The sequence below is a fragment of the Micromesistius poutassou genome, assembly GCF_964030765.1.
Source record: "Micromesistius poutassou genome assembly, chromosome: 16".
NCBI lineage: Eukaryota > Metazoa > Chordata > Actinopteri > Gadiformes > Gadidae > Micromesistius > Micromesistius poutassou.
Window position 1 is genome coordinate 9547690 of NC_140286.1, and position 22011 is coordinate 9569700.

General features: G+C 44.4%; 2 protein-coding genes across 3 annotated transcripts; one reads left to right on the forward strand and one right to left on the reverse strand.

Annotated features, from left to right (window-relative positions):
* Window positions 1-5151: 5151 nt before the first annotated feature.
* Window positions 5152-6111, reverse strand: gpr160 (G protein-coupled receptor 160; the record flags this gene model as incomplete). The annotated part of the gene is made up of 1 exon (XM_084481111.1): window positions 5152-6111. One exon carries the CDS (start codon window positions 6109-6111, stop codon window positions 5194-5196), a length of 918 nt encoding a protein of 305 aa, XP_084337237.1. The 3' UTR covers window positions 5152-5193.
* A 4511-nt stretch (window positions 6112-10622) lies between these two features.
* Window positions 10623-20538, forward strand: nadkb (NAD kinase b). Of its 2 annotated transcripts, XM_084481107.1 has the most exons (12): window positions 10623-10853; window positions 11179-11440; window positions 11916-11999; window positions 12785-12914; window positions 13731-13839; window positions 14453-14538; window positions 14617-14719; window positions 15004-15191; window positions 17801-17900; window positions 18435-18592; window positions 18877-18959; window positions 19279-20538. In XM_084481107.1, exons 2-12 carry the CDS (start codon window positions 11184-11186, stop codon window positions 19436-19438), a joined length of 1458 nt encoding a protein of 485 aa, XP_084337233.1. In that variant the 5' UTR covers window positions 10623-10853; window positions 11179-11183; the 3' UTR covers window positions 19439-20538. The 2 variants fall into 2 exon arrangements, with proteins under 2 accessions (XP_084337233.1, XP_084337234.1); XM_084481108.1 differs by lacking the exons at window positions 10623-10853; window positions 11179-11440; window positions 11916-11999 and adding an exon at window positions 12152-12361.
* Window positions 20539-22011: the final 1473 nt, after the last annotated feature.

Below are 22011 nucleotides of genomic sequence, written 5' to 3' on the forward strand. Positions count from 1 at the left end.
ATTTGAGTGTCCAAAAAGAAAAAAAGCAAGCCGTAATCTTGTTTTGAAGGCCTTCGATATTCGGGTGGAGGGGAGGGGGGTTGTGGGGGTATGTGTCTCCCCACATTACAATATACTTACACACACATGCAAGTGTGTAATTGCAATCCCTGCATTCAGAGCTCACAAAGGGGGCCGGCGTTCCCATAAGCTGATCAAAGCTTCAGGGTCGGTCAATGCAGGGGTTTTTTTCCCCCTTTTTTTTCTTTCCCCGCGTGGGGTATTATTTGGCAGTTGTTAGCGGGTGGCATTTGTCTGAGCGTCGTCTTGCTCCGAGTATGTGCTTCCCAGGTGAAAAACAGTTGCAGTGCCCCCCCCCACCCCCACTCCCTTCCCTGCCCCCGAGTTATAGCAAGGGAGGGTGGGGGGGGGCACATACTGCCTGCCGTTATCCCGCCTGACTGAACAAACTGTAACGGCGAGCGGAAGAGGCAAGGGGCGGAACCAAGGGCACGGCGCGTAGGGGCCGCCTCTCTGTCTCTCCATCGCTCTCTCTCTCTCTCTCTCTCTCTCTCTCTCTCTCTCTCTCTCTCTCTCTCTCTCTCTCTCTCTCTCTCTCTCTCTCTCCCCCTCTCTTTCTCCCCCTCTCTTTCTCTCTCCCCTCTACTGCTCTCTCTTTTCCCTCTCTTCAGCTCTATCTCCGGGCGGCTGGTTGGGTGGCCCTGCACCCCCAGGGGGTACGGGAGGGGTGGGGGTGGCGGGGTGCCCCCCTTTTATGTCTGCCGCCAGAAAGAGGGGCAGCTGTTGTTGTGGGGTGGTGGTGGCTGAGGCGGGAAGGGTAGGAGTTTGGGGCTTCTGTACTAGATCCCCCGGGGGCCCCCTATATTTACTACTGCCCCCTTTCTCCACAGCTCCCCCCCTCTCTGTCTTCTACTCACACAGAAGCAGCTTCAGCCCTGCATCCCCTCTGGATGCAGCGCAGGGCTCGTCGTAGGGCGAGCACACATTCCAACCGAGGGAGAGAGAGAGACTGTTATTGAGTCAGTTGCCAGGCAAAAAGTGCTTTTTATCTCCTTCACGGCTATCCGAGCAAGCACGAGCGTGCGTGCGTGCGTGCATGCGTGTGTGTGTGCGTGCGTGTGTGTATCTGTGCGAGCGTGTGTACAAATAATTGTTTAAACAGAAGGGGATTGGCCTTGGCTTAACTGAAGCTTTTTTTTTCTTTTTTATACGCTTCTGTTCTAAATGCAAATTGGTAGACATTCCACTGTGCTCCGGGCCCTCAGAACGCAGACGTTCATACACAGTGATCCTATCTTAATGGCAGACTGTAATGCCCCGGCAGCGGCCCATTGGGGATTGGAAGACAGCCATAGAGAGCGTACGACACAGGTGTTTCCCCGCTGCTGCTGTGACCCGCGCGGTCCCTGCACCACCAATGTACCCTTGAACCCTTCATCCATACAATTTCTCCTGAGGAATTATGAGGAAAAAAAAAAGATATTTAATGTAGTAACTAAAGATTTATATTCACTTTGTAAATACACTAGTCATTAATATATTAACTATGTTCTTATATAAATAATCTTCAAAAGGTTATAATAGCTGGACCACAACAAATACTCGAGGCTTAAAGTTGCCTCAGTGATTTTTCTTTTTCTTTTTTCTTTTTTCTTTTGTACCCCCAGTTGAGAAAAAAATTGTAAAAAAAAACAACATAAAGCCAGAGTTTCACTGTTGCTATCGGCGACAAGCATTAGTTGGTGTGCGGAATGGAAAAGCATAATTTTGTTCTGAGATGTGGAAAAGAACACGTAGGTGAAAATAGGAAAAGAAAGGTCTGCTTTGTCACAGTTCTCCACCCTTTTCTTAACTGATCCTTTTTCTTTCTTTCTTTTGTGGATTTCATCTTGATAGATTGTTAAAATTGTAATTTATTAAGCTCAAGGATTTGTTTTAAGGCAGCTGAACCCCTGCCCTAAGTAAAAATAAAAAAAGTTAAGAAAAAAAATGCATTTGGAAATTGAGATTTACTTTTTTTTTTTGCATGTTATCAATCAAAATTGTGTTTTGTTGAACCCTGTTGAATAGTAATTTGATCTGTTTTTAAAATGTTCACGGTGTCCCCCATCTTGGCAAAGGCACAAGCTATTGACTATGTTCACATGCATGATGACACTTTCACTTAAAGTGGATGGCCTTTTATCTATATCTATATCTATATCGAGATATAGATATAGATATATCTATATACATCTCAATTTTTGTAAAATCGGTCTTTAAAAGAACATGGGTTTGAAGAGAGACAAGAGGAGGCCTTCAAAATGAAGAGCTGTGTGATTTGGATACAGTATGGTCCTTTGAGTGTTGGTGTGTGTGTTTGTGGGAGGGCAGGGGCAGGGTGTTTAATGTCTCTACGCGGTGAGCTGTTTGAAAAGGGAGGGGCTTGCAAACAGCTCCGTAGATCTGTGGCCTGCTGTCGCACTATCTGACACACACACACACACACACACACACACACACACACACACACACACACACACACACACACACACACACACACACACAGAGTGTGCTGTCAGAGAATGGTATTTATCAGATGACATTGCTCACACTGTTATCAGTATTAGGGTTGCTCATGCCACAATTACCTCCTTCCGCAGTCCGCAGTTAAGTTACCTGTATCTTTTTTCAAAAAGTTGAAAGGGGTTTGTCTGATGTATCTCTGCGTTTTCATTTTTTTTCCTTCATGTAAGTTCCATTTTGAAACAGGAGGGGGCGTTTTATATCTACATCAATTGTAGGTGATGCTGAGAAAATGGACTGAAAGATGAAAACCAAGAGACATTATGTAAAAGAAGAAGACAAACTTGTAACACAATGTGCTGGGTCCGCCAGCACCCTGTGGTGTGTGATAGGATGTTGGCTATGCTTTGTACAGAGTTTCTATAGGCGTGTAGACTTTTACCTTACTCACTGAGATAAAGGTACGCTTTACCTGGCCATTTGAATGGCGGGTCCGCACCACCTCCCCTCTCCCCTCTCCCCCGACCACCACATGGTGGTAACGGCCATAATGGCATCTTAACAAGACAACACACTAGCTCCAACTCCCTCTACGCACATGCAAGGTGACCTCTGAACTGTTGATGCTGGGCGTGGCTTTTGCTGGCCGATCGTTTCCTGCCAGCAGCATTATGACGTTCATTACGACGGAGAGAGAGGGAGCTAGCACAAAAAAAGGCTGCGTTTGAGTGTATGCATCGCGTGTGCGGCTGGTGACTAGGAAAAGGGCACACTGTTTTTAATTTTTTACACCCATACAGACATACAAACTACTAGAAAGATTTCAACAAAATATATATATAAATATATTTATGGCTTTGTTCATTTTCTTTTCTTTGACTCTCCCTCGATGCTCTTCTGACAGTGAAACAGCAGTGTCCGTGTATGACCGTTGCATACGTTGTTGCCAAGCCGTGTGATGAGGCGTTTGTTCTTGCATGAATCGAGACACTGTTCTCCTACCTCATGTTGTGATATATTGAAGAAAAAAAAGTTGTTTTATAAGCAGACGACACTGCATCTCTAACCGTTTATCCTGATTCATATTTACTAGAAAATGACATACCTGTAAATGCTTTTAGCTAATACCTCAGTTGTATCTAGTGTTTTTTTTCTTCCTTTTTTGTTGACATTTATTTTTTTTGCCCTGCCTTGATTTCACATACTGTAAATATATCCTGTATAGACAATGCACTTGGATCAAATTCAAGTAAAGTTCTGTAGTGTCATAGTGATGTGGTGTTGTCTTTCTTACCTTTTCACATCAGTGCTTCGCATCACGTAGGCTACCTACTCGCAGATTTATTTCACATGATTTATCTTCCTTAACCTGGCATGAATTAATTACTTAAATTGTTCTCTAAATATTAATTCGATTAGATACCTTAATTTAAAGTATATTCAAAAGTATATTCAACCCGTTCGACTCCTGATAATAAAGTTGATGATATATAAGCCTAACCATTAAATATTTTTATAGGATTTTAATTTTAACAATCAACCAGTTTGTACTAAAAAGTCAGCAATAGATGTATCAATAAGCAAAAGTTAAAGTTATATGAAAAAGTTATGTAAAGGATCAGGGCTGGCGGTTGGCGTGTTGACGTGAGTGAACGGGTGTGTTTCCTCAAAGTTTGTCACAACCTAGGTGGCCGAGTAACCATATCAGCAAACAAGAAGTTAGGCATACAATAGCACTTGGTTAACCTAGAGTGAGTCATCTAAGGCAAAACAATGTACAAGTGATAATGTTTTTTATAAGCATCCCTATCTAATCACATTAACTTCCACTACAGTTAAATATTTGTGTTAGCAACTTGTCTGCACTGGCAGGATTAAGTCTCTCTCTCTCTTATTTATATATTTATATATATATATATATATTAGGGGTGTAACGATACACAAAAGTCACGATTCAGTACATACCTCGGTTTTTAAGTCACGGTTTGATATGTTTTTCTGTACAACATTTTTTATTATTTTATTTTTATTAAACAATTTGATTTTGATTAGATTCATTCAATTGTATCAAACAAATGCCTTACACAAATGAAAATACATCAAATACAATTGAGGATAAAAACACAATAAAGTCCAGGACTTATTTCCATTGTGGTCCTCCACACAAAACATCAGGACAAGACAAGAGACTCACAGAGTGTATGATAATCAATAAAAACTTTATTAAAAAAAAAAATATATATTTTTTTTTTTTCGTACCTATCGAAATGAAACGTGCATCAAACTGTACCAAAAAATGTAGGTACGAATAAGCGTATCATTACACCCCATATATATATATATATATATATATATATATATATATATATATATATATATCATTATATATATCATGGTCCGCTCAGGATGTGGTGCACACCACATCCTGCTTTCAGCTATGTCTGTATCTCTCTGTACAGCTTTATAAGGCACTTTGACTCGACCAAAATCGTATAAAGCCAAAAGGTACATTTCTGTGATCGAAAAATACAAAAGCAAGAGTAACATATGATCTAAAAGACGTTGTTACATATGTCTGTTAGACCATAAACACCTCAGTCAATACCAACCCCCCTTCGCTGCCTTCTATGCAGCTTTGAGGTTTGGCAACACTGTCTGTGCGTTCTGCTGTGTGATGCTGCATGTTCGTTATGTCCCCGTTGCACAACCAAGTCTCCAGTCACAGAAGCTGTCCAGTGGAAATGCAGCCAGGCCTCGCACTAGCCTGGAGGCTGGACAGCTTGCGCTTAGAACCACTGCTGTCAAAACACTGTTCAGGAAACAGAGCCAGGGTACATTCAGACTCAGGTACCCCGGTATTCCAAACGGCAGCAGCAGCAAAAGGGCCACCAGCAGCACCAGGAACCAAGCCCACGAGTGGAGAAGTGTCGTCAAGGCCTGCTGAACAACATCTCTCCTGGACAGAGCTCCGTGGTCCATCTCCCTCAGAGGGTCCCCGGGCGCCGGCAGACAAGCTTTACGCCTGACAGTCCTCCTGCGCTCCTTGTGCGAGTATACCAGCGCACACGCAACCGCCAGGACGATCACCATGCCAACATGAAGGGCCTGGGATGACAGGAAGACCCAGCATCGGTGCAGTTGGTAAGGCGGTTCTTCACCCAACACTGGGTAGAAATCTGACAACAAAAACACGTAAAACACGGCTGAGCACCACAGCAGGGCGGAGAGCGGTATGGGGGCCACCTTTTGGAGCCTGGAGGTGGTGGTGGTGGTGGATGTCCCCTGGCCACTCAAAGTCTGGTAACAATCCAGGAAGCCCAGGACCACCACGGGCCACTGCATGGCGCCGTAGATCTGCCCGGCGAGCTGAGACAGAAGGCACACGTGATGCCTGGTGAGACGCACGCCCAAGAGAACTCCGTCAGCCTGGATGTGGAGGGCCGTCAGCGTCAGCGTCAGAACGGTGTCGACCAGCGCCAGGGACACGCCGAAGACCCCCATGAAGCCTCGGCAAACGCTCCCCTTCTTCTGGGAGACCACCATCACCCAGTTCAGGAGACACTTCCCCCCGAGAGCAATGAGGATGGAGGGGATTGAAATTTTCATGGTTTAGTTGAGTGTAGGGTTAGCCCGAGTGTAACACACCTGTAGAGGAAAATAATAATGCAAAGATCTTGTGATTTCAGTTTCACGATTAAATTTTAACTTTCAGTGTTCTGCTTTCAATCATTGCCGAAATTGGACTCTGGAACACGGATGCAGAGAGCGGAAACTGGGAATTGGATTCATGTGTCGCTCCTATTTTGGTATAGTCAGCATCCCTTGGAGAGCAACGGAATGTACACTTAAGCCCAACGTTAAAACCGCTTTCTATTTGGTTCATTGATCAAAAACGTGTACATCTAATTTAACAATCAACCTTTCTTAGAAGAAATACAGAGAGAACGGAATTAACAAGGAATCCTTTAAATCAGTTGTTCTGTAGGTCCTTTATGTTGAGATAGATAAAATAAAAATCACCCTCGCCTAGCCCAGTGCGCAGGTGTCTGCCTACTGCGCTATGTCCTGTTTACAGCACCTGGCAAAGCAGACTGCAGTTGTGTCGACCAGTTATGCTTCAATCTCTCCAGACTCTTTTTTGTGAAATAGTCCACCCACACAAGACAAGACGGGACCCAAAGAAAGACACAAAGACAACATAAGTAATGTATTAAGTTTACCTTTTGTTGCCCTCATGCAGGTCATCTAAACACTAGCTTCCCTGTAATGTCTCTTTTGTGACGTTGAGCACGATTTGAAACACAAGTGGCTTCCTTATAGCAGCCTTTTGACAAGGTGTGGCTTCTCAGAAAAGTAATCTGAATAAATCACCCATTGCGTAAATAACTGTGAAACCAGAGCTATTGCAGAGAGAGAGAGAGAGAGAGAGAGAGAGAGAGAGAGAGAGAGAGAGAGAGAGAGAGAGAGAGAGAGAGAGAGAGAGAGAGAGAGAGAGAGAGAGAGAGACACTCCCGTTCCCGTTAGAGTGCTGGAACACCTTTGTTCAAACTAAACCAAGAAGGAAACGAGGAATTCAATGCACCTGGTCATAGATCAAAACAATGCATTTTGTTTGTTTGGTTTCTACCTTTGGATCGTTTTTTCAGATTTGTTTGGTTCCCAGGTGGAAATACCATTTCAAATATGCACAGTCAAACTAACAATATTGTACAGCCTACCTCATTAAACATAGGGCTTGGCACGGTTCGGAAATGTAAATCCCAGCGTGGCTTTGATTTGCGTTTTCTATTACAACCGGCTTCCCTAATGGAGGCGTGTCTTTAACCGATGACGCGCTTGGCCTATTGCTTGTTCTATTAAACCTTCATTACCCTTAGCTGATAAACCCTTAATTAGGTATAATGAACGACTAATAAAGAATCATGCGGTTGAGAACTCAAGCCGTATATACTCTTCGTGCATGGTGATGCGCCTTATACACAAGAACGCACCGTTTAAAATATAGGTCTATATTTCTACAATTTGACGGACAACCAGTGCTGACGTCACAGCAGCCCACTTTGAGGACGGTCCATCTCGGGCGCGGCTCGGCACAGGCGCGTTTAAACAGTGGGAAGGCAAACAAGCGCGGCAAGGTACGGAAGGGCACGGCCAAAAGTGCAAATGGAAAAAAAACTCTTGAGGGAAGTTATCTTTGCAATGGTCCAGACTTTCCTCATATAGCCTCAAGTGCTTCGGTCTATGTCAAAACCACACGTTCCAAAAGGCAATGTCAACATAAGTCACATTTGAACTTGACTTGGCAAGAATAAGTGGTTCAACCGGTTTATTGGCTCAGCCTCAGCCGATGAGTGGGAAGGTAAGAGCAGGGTGTGGTGCAGCGTGTACCCGGCGTGGCCATGTCTTTGCACAAACAGGAAAAAAAAAGAAAAAAAAAAGAGCTAAATCTCTTCAATCTTACATTTCATCTCTACCACTTGCATATACGAAACGAAATTCAGTTGAACTAATTCTGGAGAAAATCCTGATATGTAGCCTACTGCAAAACCTGAACACAAGCTCCCACAACACTGCGTCTCATGGCTCCTTGTATGCCTCCATCCGGGAAGAGTTATCAAATCACATTCCCAAATAGGGAACATGCTCTGGTTTGATTACTCCTCCCGGAGTAGCCTTATCAAACCATATTCCCTATTTGGGAATGTCCCTGTAAGTAAAAGACCAAAATAGACTAGAACGTTTGTTTGCTAACTGCTAACTAGCATTTGCTAACTAGCATTTGTTTTGTTTTATGTTAATATTGGTTGTTTACCCTTAAATTAATTAATGCTGTACGATTATTATCCAGACAACCAAAATCTCTACACATTAAAATGTTCCACTATTTTATTTGAATACAAATGTTCCACTATTTTTATCTCTTTTTCCATAATAAAAAACTAAAATCGTGTCTGTTATAATAGGTCATTATTTCTTTCCACTTAATGTTTTTAGTATTTTATCTGTCTAAGTGATTGATAATAATAATAATAATAATAATTCATATTGGTTTATGCTATAACACGGTCTCCTGATCCCCCATGCTTTGTACACACGAGTAAATTTGTTAATCATGGATTAGGGCCTTATCTTGACATGAAGTGAATTCCCTTCATTCAGCTGAGATGCAAAGTTTCTTCTCTCACAACCACAGTAAGCATTTGCATCTTTTCTTGTCTCGTGTTGACATTGCACATTAAAACAAGATGCAAATGTATAGTATGCGGCGGAACCTCAGCAATAACTTCGGTAGTAGTTTTCAGAGGTTAGTAGTTCTTCAAATTAGGCGTAGGCCTATAGATATAAGCCTAATTCAAGAAAACCCTAGAGCAGCGGTACGTGATGCGCTATTAAGTGGTACGCAAAAGAGTTTCCAAAGAATCATTCATTACTACATACTGTACATACATCAGTGTTTCCCATACCAATGTGTGGCGCAGCGCCACAGATTCAACAACGAGCGCCACAAATTGATTCCGCTTTATTTATTTATTTTTATTTTAACGCGATTTTTAAGTATAAATATCTCACGCACACGCAACAAATGTCACGCACCCCCCGTCAACAATTCCACCCGTTATAATCAGGGGTGCACATAACTGGTACGGCGCTTTTGCGTAACTCATCGTCAGGTCATCAAAACAAAACTACACGTGTATCTTGTACTACTTCTGCGTTTCCCCACCTGCTCAAAAAAGGGCAAACGGAGCCGGAGCGCTGTGTGCGCTGTGCACCGCGCACCGCGCGCACACTGGAGAACTGCGCAAAATCAGCTGATCGCAACGTCCGTTACTGTGAGACATCCTATCGCTCCGTGGCAGTGACGGACTGGAACCCCCCCCCCCCCCCGTCAACAATTCCACCTGCGGTGGAATCGCCTTTATCATTATCAAAACGACGCTACGTGTGGAGTGCGTACCGAATACCATCTCCTGATAGGCCTACTCAAATAAGTAACTCACATAAAAAGTTATGTGGACCCCTGGTTATAATATAAGCATTATAAGATTCTACAGAGTCTCACTCCGGCCAAAAACCAAAAGTTGCCAACCCTGCACCACACATTGCTGGTCTGTGGGACTACACTGTACATACAACAACAACAACAATAATAATAATAATAATAATAATAATAATAATAATAATAATATCAAAATACTAGGACGAATGGAAATACCTTAACCAAGAGATCATTAAAAATGGATTTTAAAATAAGTTTGGCCTTTCCTGTAATATTTTTGTTTCAATGTCAGCTGCATCACATCAGTGCGAGAAAGTCTTGTCTTCACTTTCCATCATAAAAACAAAATACAGAAGCAGGATTGATGCTGAGCCGAGACTGAAGCTGACCTCAATGTAGCCAGACATCGCAGGACTGTGTTTGCAGAGGCAGGCTCGCCCGTCTCATGAGGCTTATGGAAGTTCAGTTATCAGCGGGCTGGCCAACTTTCAATATTATTTGTATTTAGCCTTACATTTTCAAACAGGTTGTTGGTACACAGTTGTTATTCTTAATGTTCTCACTTGTTGTGTGCGTGTGTGTCTCTGTGTCTGTTCTAGTGCTACCACTTTGTACAGCTGACCACAGTTGACAATAAATAATATATTTTTTAAGATTAAATGTGCCTCCGGCGTGAACTGTGTGTAGCAGAATAGGGCCGCAGGCCTACGCTACTGTAGTTTGTTATTTTATAACATTGTTCCTAATGATAGTACTTGAGGAGACAAATATTTTCTGAGGTGGGCCTACGTGGTATAAAAAGTTTGAGAACCACTGCCCTAGAGCCTACATCGCTATACCAAATAGGTTTACACTTTCAATTAGTAGGCCTTTATCAAAAGATTTGTCATTAGGTCAGAATGTAAGAAAGTTTAGAATCTGTGTCTCTTAGTTCGTTATAGTTAAAACACACAAAAAAACATGGCCTATATTTGAACTTGAAGTGTATCGAGCAAGCCGTCGCTTCACAATATGACCACCAGGTGCAGAAGCGGCGCTATTTCCACCCCGTGTGTGGCTTCTCTATCCTTGATTCATCGTCCATTGGAAACATCACTTCCGATTGGATGTTGCCTTTTCTTGCTACCCGTTTCTGAGTTTGGCGACAATGCTTCACCTTTGACAAAACGTTATTATTGCTTGGGTAGGGGTCATTTATGAGATATCGCCGTTCCTCGCTTCCCGATGAGCTGGCAGCGGATACATACCCACCAGGAGGCGAGCTGAAGGGTCGGACTCGTAGGGTCTGTTAGCTCCGCACTAGCTTCACAACAACCAGAGAGCTCCTGATGTGGATTCAGTGGACTTGGTAAAATAATTAGTCTTGTCTCCATGTAATGATATTATCGATGTTTATATAGGACTTTATATAACGAGGTTCAACCATAACATTATCATGCATTATAATGTCCCATAATGAGAGAGAAACAAGTTAATAAGAGATAATCGTTAGCTTATCGATGACTGCTTCCTTCCTTATCTTACTAAAATAATCACATATCGACGCGCGTTCAAGAATAGCTGACTTGGAGAAACCCTTCCATGAATGATGTTTCTCTTGCTTTGGTCTGTTGTTACTAATTTATTATTATAATTCATTAATTATTAAAATATTAATTGCGTCTTTATTTTAGATAATATGGACAACAGTCGGGCAGAGTCTGAGAAAATCGGGCTGACCATGTCCGGCCACAGCGGGCAGGGGCCGCAGCCACCCAGGACCTCGAAACACCGGGAGCGTCCGTCCAAGTCGCCGAGGCGACGGCGAGAGGGGAAGAGGTCACAGCCACAACCGTCGCTCCAGGAGACCGGGCACCGGAGGTTACCCGGGCAACGCGAACAGTCGGCCCAGACCAGCACCGCAATAGAGCCGGCGGAAGAGGGCTCTCCCAAGAGGTTTGCTATGTGCTACACTTTGCCAAACCTACTGTGGTCACTGTAGTTGGACACACTTTAAGGTGACCAGATTTCTGAGACAAAATCCGGGGACACTTTGGGTTCAGCGGTGTAAAAACCTCCAAACGTGTAGTGTTTTTGTCATAGAAAACCAAAACGGGGACACTGCCCCGTCCCCCCTGTCGGACGGGATTGTTGACGGGGGGGGGGGGGGGGGATTGCGGGCGGATGGGATTGTTGACGGGGGCGGTTTGCGGTCGGACGGGATTGTTTGGGGGGGGGGGGGGGTCGGATCTTTCTTTCAGTCACAGTGAAATCCGGGGAGATTTCCGGGGACAGCAATAGCCGGGGACATGTCACTGAAAACGGGGACTGTCCCCGGAAACCGGGGATGTCTGGTCACCCTAACACAATTACATTTATTTTCAAATACAACATAGTTTATATATTTTTGTTTCTTACTTCCCTTTTGCAGGAGAGCTCATTTTCTCCATGGACCATACCCCGCCACCCACTTTGGACCCAAAGCCTGTATTCTACCCAATCCAACTTCGGTCATGTAAGATTGCTGATGTAATGACAGTGTTCAAACAGGTTAGGTTGAACACAATGAACGTCACATGAAAGACGTGTTTTTGATTTGTTTTGATTCATTTTTTGCTCTGTTTGGACGTTGACACAGAAGCTTGCACAACACTTCCCTGTCAGATAAGATAACATAGAATGGCCATGGGCAAGCAGTGATTGGGTGCTGACCGTAAGTGGGACGGTCCATTGAAGACTCAACAAATTCCCGATTGTCAGTTTGTCAGGCCATACCACAATAGCCTTGGACCTGTCTGAGAATACACTTTCTGAGCTCTGTGCCATCATGTCTGCCGTCCACCATTCAAACGATTCAAAGGGAAGAAGACACACATGGTGAGAGATATGAGAGAGAATTAACAGACTCGCAGGGAGCTGTTAAGACACAGACGGAAGGAAAACCGAAAGTGTGTTACGTTTGGAGTTTGGACCTTATATCCACCTTGTGTTTTACATGAATGAATGGATGACCGAAGGTGATACTCATTCAGCCTTAACGTTGATATCTAACAATAATGCGTAAATAATCCAATCCTAAATCCTATCTTACTCTATCCACACTCTATGTGAAACAAACAGAAAATCTGAAAATATTACATCGTAGTATTGTATTTAATATTTTATAAAATATTTTACTTTCTTGAGATTTGGTTTGTTATTTGTGAAACCCTTAAACCCCTTTTGAATCTGTAGTCTGTACCTGCGATGTCTCTGATCGGTGTGTGTGTGTGTTTTTAACCATTTGGTGTGTCCTTCCAGGCACATCCAGGACCCGGCAAGCCAGAGGCTCACCTGGAACAACCCCCCGTCCAACGTGCTGGTCATCAGGAAGATCCACGACGAGAGCCTGGTGGAGCCCTTCAAGGAGCTCTGCCGCTACCTTGTGGAGGTACCGTACGCTGCCCTGTCTGCTATACTGTCCACTAGGACTGACCCACTAATCAAATTCAAACTGACATTGCGATGTAATAGAACGCGATTTGCAAATCGCAAAGGCTGCGCTAAAAAAACAAACCGTGGTTACTGTTACTGACTGGAGATCAGTAAGATTCGTATTTATATTTATTAATATTAATACATATTTCTATGTTGACTGACTGTTGACCAATGTTATGTTGGTCATACTATAGAATGATTTATTGCTTGTTGAGTGAATACTACAGAACATAAGGAACTTTAAAAAATAAATTGCATACTAAATCGCAATCGCAATATTGGTTGAAATAATCACAATTAAATTATTTCCTCAATCGTTTAGCCCTACTGTCCATTCCCGCTGGGTGATGTGTGTGTTTACTGGGGGATCGTGTGTACGTTGACTATGGATGGGAGGTTGAAGTGGTTTCCAGTCAATTGAAGTACTCCCGTGATATTGTGTGCTACTTGAGTACTACTTGAGCACTACTCACAATAGAGCAATGAGAACCTGTGGCTATCTAATGCCTTCACGTTTTCTCAAGATCTACGGCAATTGGGTGCAATTTGAAACTAATTTATTGAACCGGGTCATCATAACCAGGCTGCAGTTAGCAGGGTAGGGCAGTTAGCAGGGTATTCATAAGTTAACAAATAAGAAATCTGTCAAGAAGATAACAGAACAAATAACATTTAACTCTAGGCAAGTCTACGAAGTCAACGGAAACATCCCGATTGAGAATTGCGCGTCACATGTCTTGTGTTCACCAATCCCGTCTGTGCGTCCAAGGAGAAGCAGCTGATGGTGTATGTGGAGCGCAGAGTGGTGGAGGACAGCACCCTCAAAGATGACGAGCTGTTTGGATCCATCTGTAACCAACTCTGCACCTTCAGAGAAGGTGAGGTTACGGTCGGTCCCCTTGTCCACCTTCGCGTGTTCGTTGGATACATCTTTTTGGTGGTATTTTCTCAGAAGCTGAAAATGTCTTCAGAATGGTATGTTTCACTTTTAGTCCAGGCTAACTAATAGTGTTGGCTTAAAGGTGCTGTAGGTGAGCTTAAAGCGCTAGATTTGATGTTTGGGTGTAATTGATGCAGAGATGCTATAGCCAACTGTCAGCTGTTAGTGAGTGAACTGCTCTGAGAAGGTCTGGTCCGGTTGACTGCAGGCCTGCCGCTGTCACCTGACAGAGGCAGGTGACAGTGGCAGACTGAATGCATCACTACTAAATGCTTGAGATTCATCAGGAGGGAGGTAGCAGAGAGTGATGTGTTTTTTTGGCTTTTTTTTTTTCATATCGTCTTCTGCCGATCTCTCTGACTCTCAATCTGCCCTGTGAGGCTGCTACAAACAATAATAAACGTAACATTTAACTTTTTCTTTCTTATTAAACCCAAATAGTTTATGTGTGCAATGCTTGGTGATGAGATTTACAAGTCTTGTTAATCTCATCTCAGGCGTTGGTGTTTTATCAAATAATTGATCCCCGGTTTGGTTTCGATGGAGCCCAGGTTTTGACGACATCTCGGACTGCATTGACCTCATCATCTGCCTGGGCGGGGACGGGACTCTGCTCTACGCCTCCTCTCTGTTCCAGGTAGTCTCACTTGAATTGAAACCTTTCCCTATTCAGTGGGCTTATCTCTTCAGCTGATTGTTTATGTTGTTGTCTCAGGGCAGTGTTCCTCCAGTGATGGCCTTCCGTCTGGGCTCGCTGGGCTTTCTCACTCCCTTCAAGTTTGAGTCCTACAAGACGGAGGTGGCCAAAGTGTTGGAAGGTACCCACAGTTCTTTAATATGTGGTAGGGGTGTTGTACTGTCTGTATGTATTGGTTTATAGAATAATGTGTTGGAATATCAGCAAACTGGGGCGTGAATTGATGCTTCTTATACTACATTGGTTCGAGTCTGAAAATTCCTTTCGGAGCTTTGATCGATATTCATATATTTAAATATACAAAAGCAATTAGCTTAAATGATATTCTGTAATGATTGGTTTGTGGAACAATGAACTACATTTGTGTGTGTGTGTGTGTGTGTGTGCGTGTGCGTGTGCGTCCAGGCAACGCGGCCATCACGCTGCGTAGCCGCCTGAAGGTGAAGGTGGTGAAGGCTGCAGTGCAGCAGCCCCATGAGGAGGAGGAGGGGCAGCAGGCGGGGGGGGAGGAGCAGGGGGAGGAGCACAACGGCTTCCTCAGCCCTCACGGACCCCCTGGTGGAGACACCGGCAAGGTGACCCTGCAGCTCCAGGTGAGGGCCATGAATTGTGGTTTTTCTTTGAGGTCCTGCGCTACAAAACAAGTTAGTTTGGCACCTGGTATTATAGTTACCTGTGGGACTAGCAGAGCATGGGGCTTTTTCTTCTTTTCTATGAGCACTGTTTATATTCTGCCTCTTTGCGCTTACTTTTTTTGTTTTAAAAAATATGTTATCATTGAAAGTTATTAGAAAAAGTACAGGGGCTGGGAAAAAAAGTACCGGGTACTTTTTTTAGTACTACCTCCGTCGAGGTTCCAAGCGAGCGGAGTAGGTACTTTTGTGTGACGTAAACAGGCTGCTGGCAACTGATGCAACTGGCCAGCGGCTGTAAATGGGAATAATCACTCAAAGTTAAGTTGTGTCCGGCGTGGTTGGAGTCCACGAACCCGCTCCCGAGGGGGACACTGATCAGCGTTTCGCCGTGTGTGTCGCTTCTTTCCCGGGGCTAGAGTTAGGCTGTGCGTGGTTGTGTGTGTCCGGCATGGTTGTGTGTGTCTGGCGTGGCTGGAGTCCACGGACCGGCTCCGGAGGATCAGCGTTTCGCTGTTTCATTTTAGTGTCGTTCCTTTCCCAGGGCTCGCCTCTATCAACGTTACCGTATGACAACAATAGACGCGCAGTCATTGCGCTTTTTATTTTATTTTATTTCCCATCATAACCTTTCCCGGGAATCAGGAAATAGTCTTGATCAGATTCAGATTTCCTGGGAATCGCGTCTCCCGTGACTAAAACCTAATGACGACCCGCCCATGTTGGAGAGGTTATTTTCCACGACCCGCCCACATTGAAGAGGTACTTTTTTAGATGGAAACGCGATGTGCCTGGAACCAAACCGAGTCGAGTTGAATCGAGTCGAGTTGAGCTGGTACTGTTGGTGGAAAAGCGACTTTAGAACCCCAAGCGGTTGTGGCGTCTAAGCACATCTTACTCTGACATCATCTTTCTCTCAGTCCTCAGGGCTGCAGTGTGTCATTATTATGGGATGCCAGGTGACTGGCCAGTGCAGCTGTATTGATACAAGTGCAGTTTACAGAGTATCTCCCCCTGGGGCTGCTCTGACCTTAACCCAATGTCACCGCTTAGTTCCCCTGCTGCTCAGCTCACACCCAAATTATGTAATATACAAGAACCGTCTCCCAACCGAGCCCCTGAAAGAGGTGTGTGTGTGTGTGTGTGTGTGTGTGTGTGTGTGTGTGTGTGTGTGTGTGTGTGTGTGTGTGTGTGTGTGTGTGTGTGTGTGTGTGTGTGTGTGTGTGTGTGTGTGTGTGTGTGTTGCCTTGGCAATTGACTCCAAACATTTCCATCTGCGTGTTTGCTTCAGTCTGCGCAAGGATGTACGCAGGCACCAGCTCACGATGTCCGAGTCACCATGGCAACAGTCATAATAAAGCAGCTGGAGGAAGAGCAAGAAATAAAGTTGGGTGGGGAGGGAGGGGTGGGATACTGTTGGGCTCTGTTGAGCCTGTTGCTGTAGAGACCGTGGCAACGGCTGAGCCGAGTGATGTCAGTTTGCTCTGATGCCCTTAGTGTGACACACACACACACACACACACACACACACACACACACACACACACTGGAAGACTTCCACAGCTCACACCACATGTTGTCACCAGGACCACCTGCTCTGACCCCCCCTCCTCGGGAAGGCGGTGGGTTTGGTGAGCAGCTGCGGTCTGGGAGTCTGGGCCTCAGCCGTGATGACCTCACGTCGGGCCCAGCCGGCCAGTCACCGACGGTCTGGTAGAACGGGCTGAGCCCTACGTTTGAGTCTAGAGCCGTCAGAGTAGAGCGTGTCTGTAGCCCCAGTTGGACGTGTGTGTGTGTGTGTGTGTGTGTGTGTGTGTGTGTGTGTGTGTGTGTGTGTGTGTGTGTGTGTGTGTGTGTGTGTGTGTGTGTGTGTGTGTGTGTGTGTGTGTGTGTGTGTGTGTGTGTGTGTGGCGAACGACGTGTGATTGTTCTAATAATGACATTACAATATGAGTGGACTCCTATTGAGCTCCAAAGCTGCTGCAAATTTTGTGAATTTACTCGTTATGGTGCAATCACTTTATTTTGCTTACTCCAAATGGTAACTAAACTAAACAAGGCCAGTAAATCCAAAGCAGGACACAGTTATATCAAAACCACAGGTAAAGCTTATTTTAAGAACAAAGCAATCTTGCTGCCTTCATCAGGGCTCAAAGATGGACAGAGGAAGAAGAGGGGCCGTTTGCCCTCTTGGCACACCTTATCTACGTGTCCAAAGAGTTAGCGTCTTCTTTTTGGCAGTTTTTGCACTAGTTGATGTTCGTTTTGGTAAGCAGACAGGAAGGCCGCTGAACAGGAACTGTGATGGTGTTGGTAATGGTGAGATGGCCTGTGATGCCAGGATTTGAACGTCATGGGACGGGGGAACGGGACGGGGTAGTTAGGTCTAACTGCTCCAGAAATTATTTGTCCGCAAGGGAGGAGGAATGTGGAATTGATTTATATTTTCATCTTTGTGCCATGATTTCGTTTGTGAGAGAAAGTTATCATTGCTGTCATCAGTTATTTTGTTGTCAAAAGATTATTTGACTCCACATATCGTGTGTGTGTGTGTGTGTGTGTGTGTGCAGGTGTTGAACGAGGTGGTGGTGGACAGGGGCCCGTCCTCCTATCTATCCAACGTGGATCTGTACCTGAACGGGCGTCTCATCACGTCGGTGCAGGGCGACGGTGAGAGAGCAGCCACGACACAGGCCTTTGTACACCAGTGTTTCTGAAAGCTAACAGTGTGGGGGATTTGAATTTGTCAGGCGGTTCCCCCACCGCTAGCGTTTGGATCCAATATGGGCCAAGATAGCTGCTCGATGGAGGCCCATGGCTCTAATTCATCCATGCCACCACAGGCAGACAGAATTGATATACTGTATATATATATATATATATATATATATATTTTTTTTTTAATGAATCCGTCACATTAAAACCTTTTAATAAACATTCAACATTGCATTTACATTCGTTACAGCCCCTGCTGGTTACCTTGAGTAAATAGTTTACACTGCTGTTACCAGCCTTACCCACTAGAGGGATATCTTGAGCTTTACTGAGTTTCATCATGTCCCATTCATCATATCCACCAGCATTCCCAATAAGGCAAATCTGTTCAAACAATATTTAACAATCACGCATGGACAAAAAAACAAAAAGCTGAAGAAAAGTGTCACGTTGCACTCTAAACAAAAGCTCTCTCTCTCGGCCCACTAGGAGTGATCGTCTCCACGCCGACAGGCAGCACGGCGTACGCGGCGGCGGCGGGCGCCTCTATGATCCATCCCAATGTCCCGGCCATCATGGTCACGCCCATCTGTCCCCACTCGCTCTCCTTCAGGCCCATCGTGGTACCGGCCGGCGTGGAGCTCATGGTGAGACCGGGCATTGCTGCACTCAAACTCTGGATGGGATGAGCAGCGTGTGTTATGAGACATGGAGTCAAATCAACAGTAACACTCCAATAAGGGTACATTAACCGTTACTAAAGGTGTTGCTGTTGACTACGGTAATTGTGAAGCATTTTTTAATATATTATTTAAGTAGGGTTGGGGGGTCCCTTACCAGGGTTATTGTTAGCTGTATAATACTAATAACTGCTTTAACTAATAATGAATTAATTACTGAAATCCCCTCGGCTCCCCTCCCCCACACACAGATCACCCTCTCCCCCGATGCCAGGAACACGGCTTGGGTTTCGTTTGATGGCCGCAAGAGGCAGGAGATCCAGCATGGAGACTGGTCAGTAGTCCTCCGGCCCCCCCGACCAGGCCCCTTTAGCACCATATCATTCAGACATACACAACTTGCATGTGCCCAAATATGACACACACACAAAACTCTTGGCCCGCACAATGTATATACAACGTATTATGTATGACGATACACAACACTACAAGCCATATCTTAAGCATATACTTTTGGGGAATGTGTTCCGCAGGTACAGTGAGTGTGCGCACAGTGTGCCCCCACACTGCACTGTTTGGTCATGTACACACTCAGTAGGCATGTAGGGTACTTTGCCACACACACACACACACTTCTATTTGCCCCTCTGCAGCATCAAGATCACGGCGTCCTGCTACCCGGTGCCATCCATCTGCTGCCACGACCTGGTGTACGACTGGTTCGAGAGCCTGGCCCAGTGCCTGCACTGGAACGTCCGTAAGCGGCAGGCCGGCTTGGCCCAGCCCTCCGACTCCTCGGACACGGAGAACTGAGAGGGCTTGGACTCCAACCAGGAGGGGGTGAGGTCAGGGATGGGCGGGGTTTGGGCCGGGATGGGCGGGCCATCGTTTTTCATCGGGGGCTACATGACAGTTACTGTCATGTATTCACCATTGGTTTGGATTATAGAACATATATTGCTGCTAACTTATGAAGCATTTGTAATTACGTCACTACAAAGGTTATGTAAATAAAATCATTAATTTAAGTCATCATTTAAACAGAACAGAAATACAGATTGTATAGTTGGTTTTCAATGTTTGAAATTTTTTTGAAATTTTTTTGAAATCTGTCTGTACTAAGTGCACTGAACAGGGGTATTGATTAGGTTAGCTAATAAATACAAACATTATCTCAACGTAATTGAGTAAACTCGAAAGCTTTATATATATTTTGCTATAGGAAAAACATCTTTAACTTTCTGATGTTGGTGTGTTTAGAACCAATGGAAGCAGAGGCAGACGTTCCTAGACATTACATTTAGTTTAGTCAGAAAACAAGTAGAGGATTCCTAGACATAACATTTAGTATAGTCAGAACACGGAGCGGATTCCTAGACATTACATTTAGTTTAATCAGAAAACACGGCGCGGATTCCTAGAAGCCGGGCTTTATAGAGAACTCTGAAATGGCACATTTGCAAAGAGCGGGGGTGGCTACACTGGTTTTTGTTGTTTAACCCTATGGACTTTCAGCGCCACATCTGTTGAAGAGGACTCAGGTTGTACTGCCCCCTCTAGAAAATAAAGTGTGGCTTACATTGAGTTGGCTGCTGCAATCTAGAAACCAGTGTGATGAAAGAGATGGATTATTGTTTTGTGTTTATTTAAGGCTTATTTTGTAAAATATTTATTTATTGGAAACATTGGGGCCACAAAACCTCATCTGGGACTTCAGAGCTACCAACACATACCAAAGACAAACTTGCATGACTTCTCATATGCACCTCAACTTAATGTTTTTAGCCTACAAATGTTACATCTTTACTATCAGTTTTAAAGGTTTTCAGACATCCTGGGAAAACCTTTATCCAATAATGCAAGTGATGAATAAAAGTGGCTGCAGGTTCAGACAACAAATTAAATAAAAATGATTACATAAAATTGATCGTTGTCATTCTTTTGATGGGTGTATATCGTAAATAGTTTAATGTCACTGAAATATATCATTAACGGATTAACCTGTTTTAGTCCAGGTAATGTATTTATTTTTGTATACGATTTAGGATCATTGTAATTATAACCAGTGTGTGAAATACCCTTCAATATTCGGGGGGGTCCTCATCTCCCGATTGTTGCGCAATATCGATCAAAATTTTCTCATGCAGTAGTCCTATAGCATACTTGGTAGACGTCAAGGCGCAAAGTCAAAGTAGGCCTACTTTGTGGGCGGTTCTATGCCGCTGTTGCTATTATGACGGCGAGATATGAGCTTTGCGCCCGGCGCAAATCTAAAATGGTTGGGCTGGACTCGTGTTTTGGGCGTAACATGCAATAAACACTGATTCGTCATGTAAATTGCGGCAAAGACAGCTTAAAACATATGCGGACGCGGTCCTCGATGGCCGCAACTGTGGGTCTATTTAATGATATGCGGCAACACATTAACAAAAATCGTTTGTTACCAGTAGCTATTGTATACATTATCGTTGTCGACTTGTGTTCATAATATGCATGTGTCCCCCTGTTAATATACATCGCCATGGACTGCATTATGCGTTACGTGTTTAATTAGCGTGTGTTTAGACAGATGGGCGCGCACACGAAGCGCACCAAGCATCACCCGCATTCATTCATTCTTTTAAACACTCACTCGGGGTAAAACTGTTTTCTCACGATCAAATACTCATCAATCCTAAAAGTAATGGGCTTGTACACAATTTGCATACGCGCACAGGACTGTCGGAATGGGAACATGTCGGACTGGCAGCAACCATAACAACGGCTAAGTAACGGTAACGGTGGTCCCGTTAAAATAATGTCAATGAATCAGCTCAAGCCTAACGTTATCTACAATCGTTGTTCTGGAACCAAAGATAAGGATCTACAACTTGTAGGCCTATTTAATAAGCCTAAATTGTTCTGTGCTGTGTCCTGATTGGCTGAAGAGAAATAGCCACATCGTTGCGTTCTAAAACTGGACCTGGCGATTTGACATGTTCAATCTTTGGCGACTCCTTGCGACGCCTTGCGACGCCTTGCGACGACCAGTTCACACTGCTGCAACTTTTCCCCTGCGACGTTCTAAAACCGTCTCGTTGCAAGTCGTTGCGTCGCGAATCTTTGGTTTGAACTGGGCTTTACAGGACAGCGGTGGTTTCTTTCAGCTTGTAGGCCTATTGTATTCCAATTTTAGCGAAAACACACATAACATTAGCTTGAAAGAAATGTAAGTATGCTTATCTTTGCGTGAATTTCGGGATGACTCGTCTGCCAATGACTTCAAGTTGGTTGTGTTTTAACCTGTGATTGTTGCGCCAAACTGTTTACAAAGGGACACTTGCTTGCGACGCAGCAAGCGCCTGCTAGTTGACCTGCCGGGCGGGACGATCAGTAGGCCTACTTCC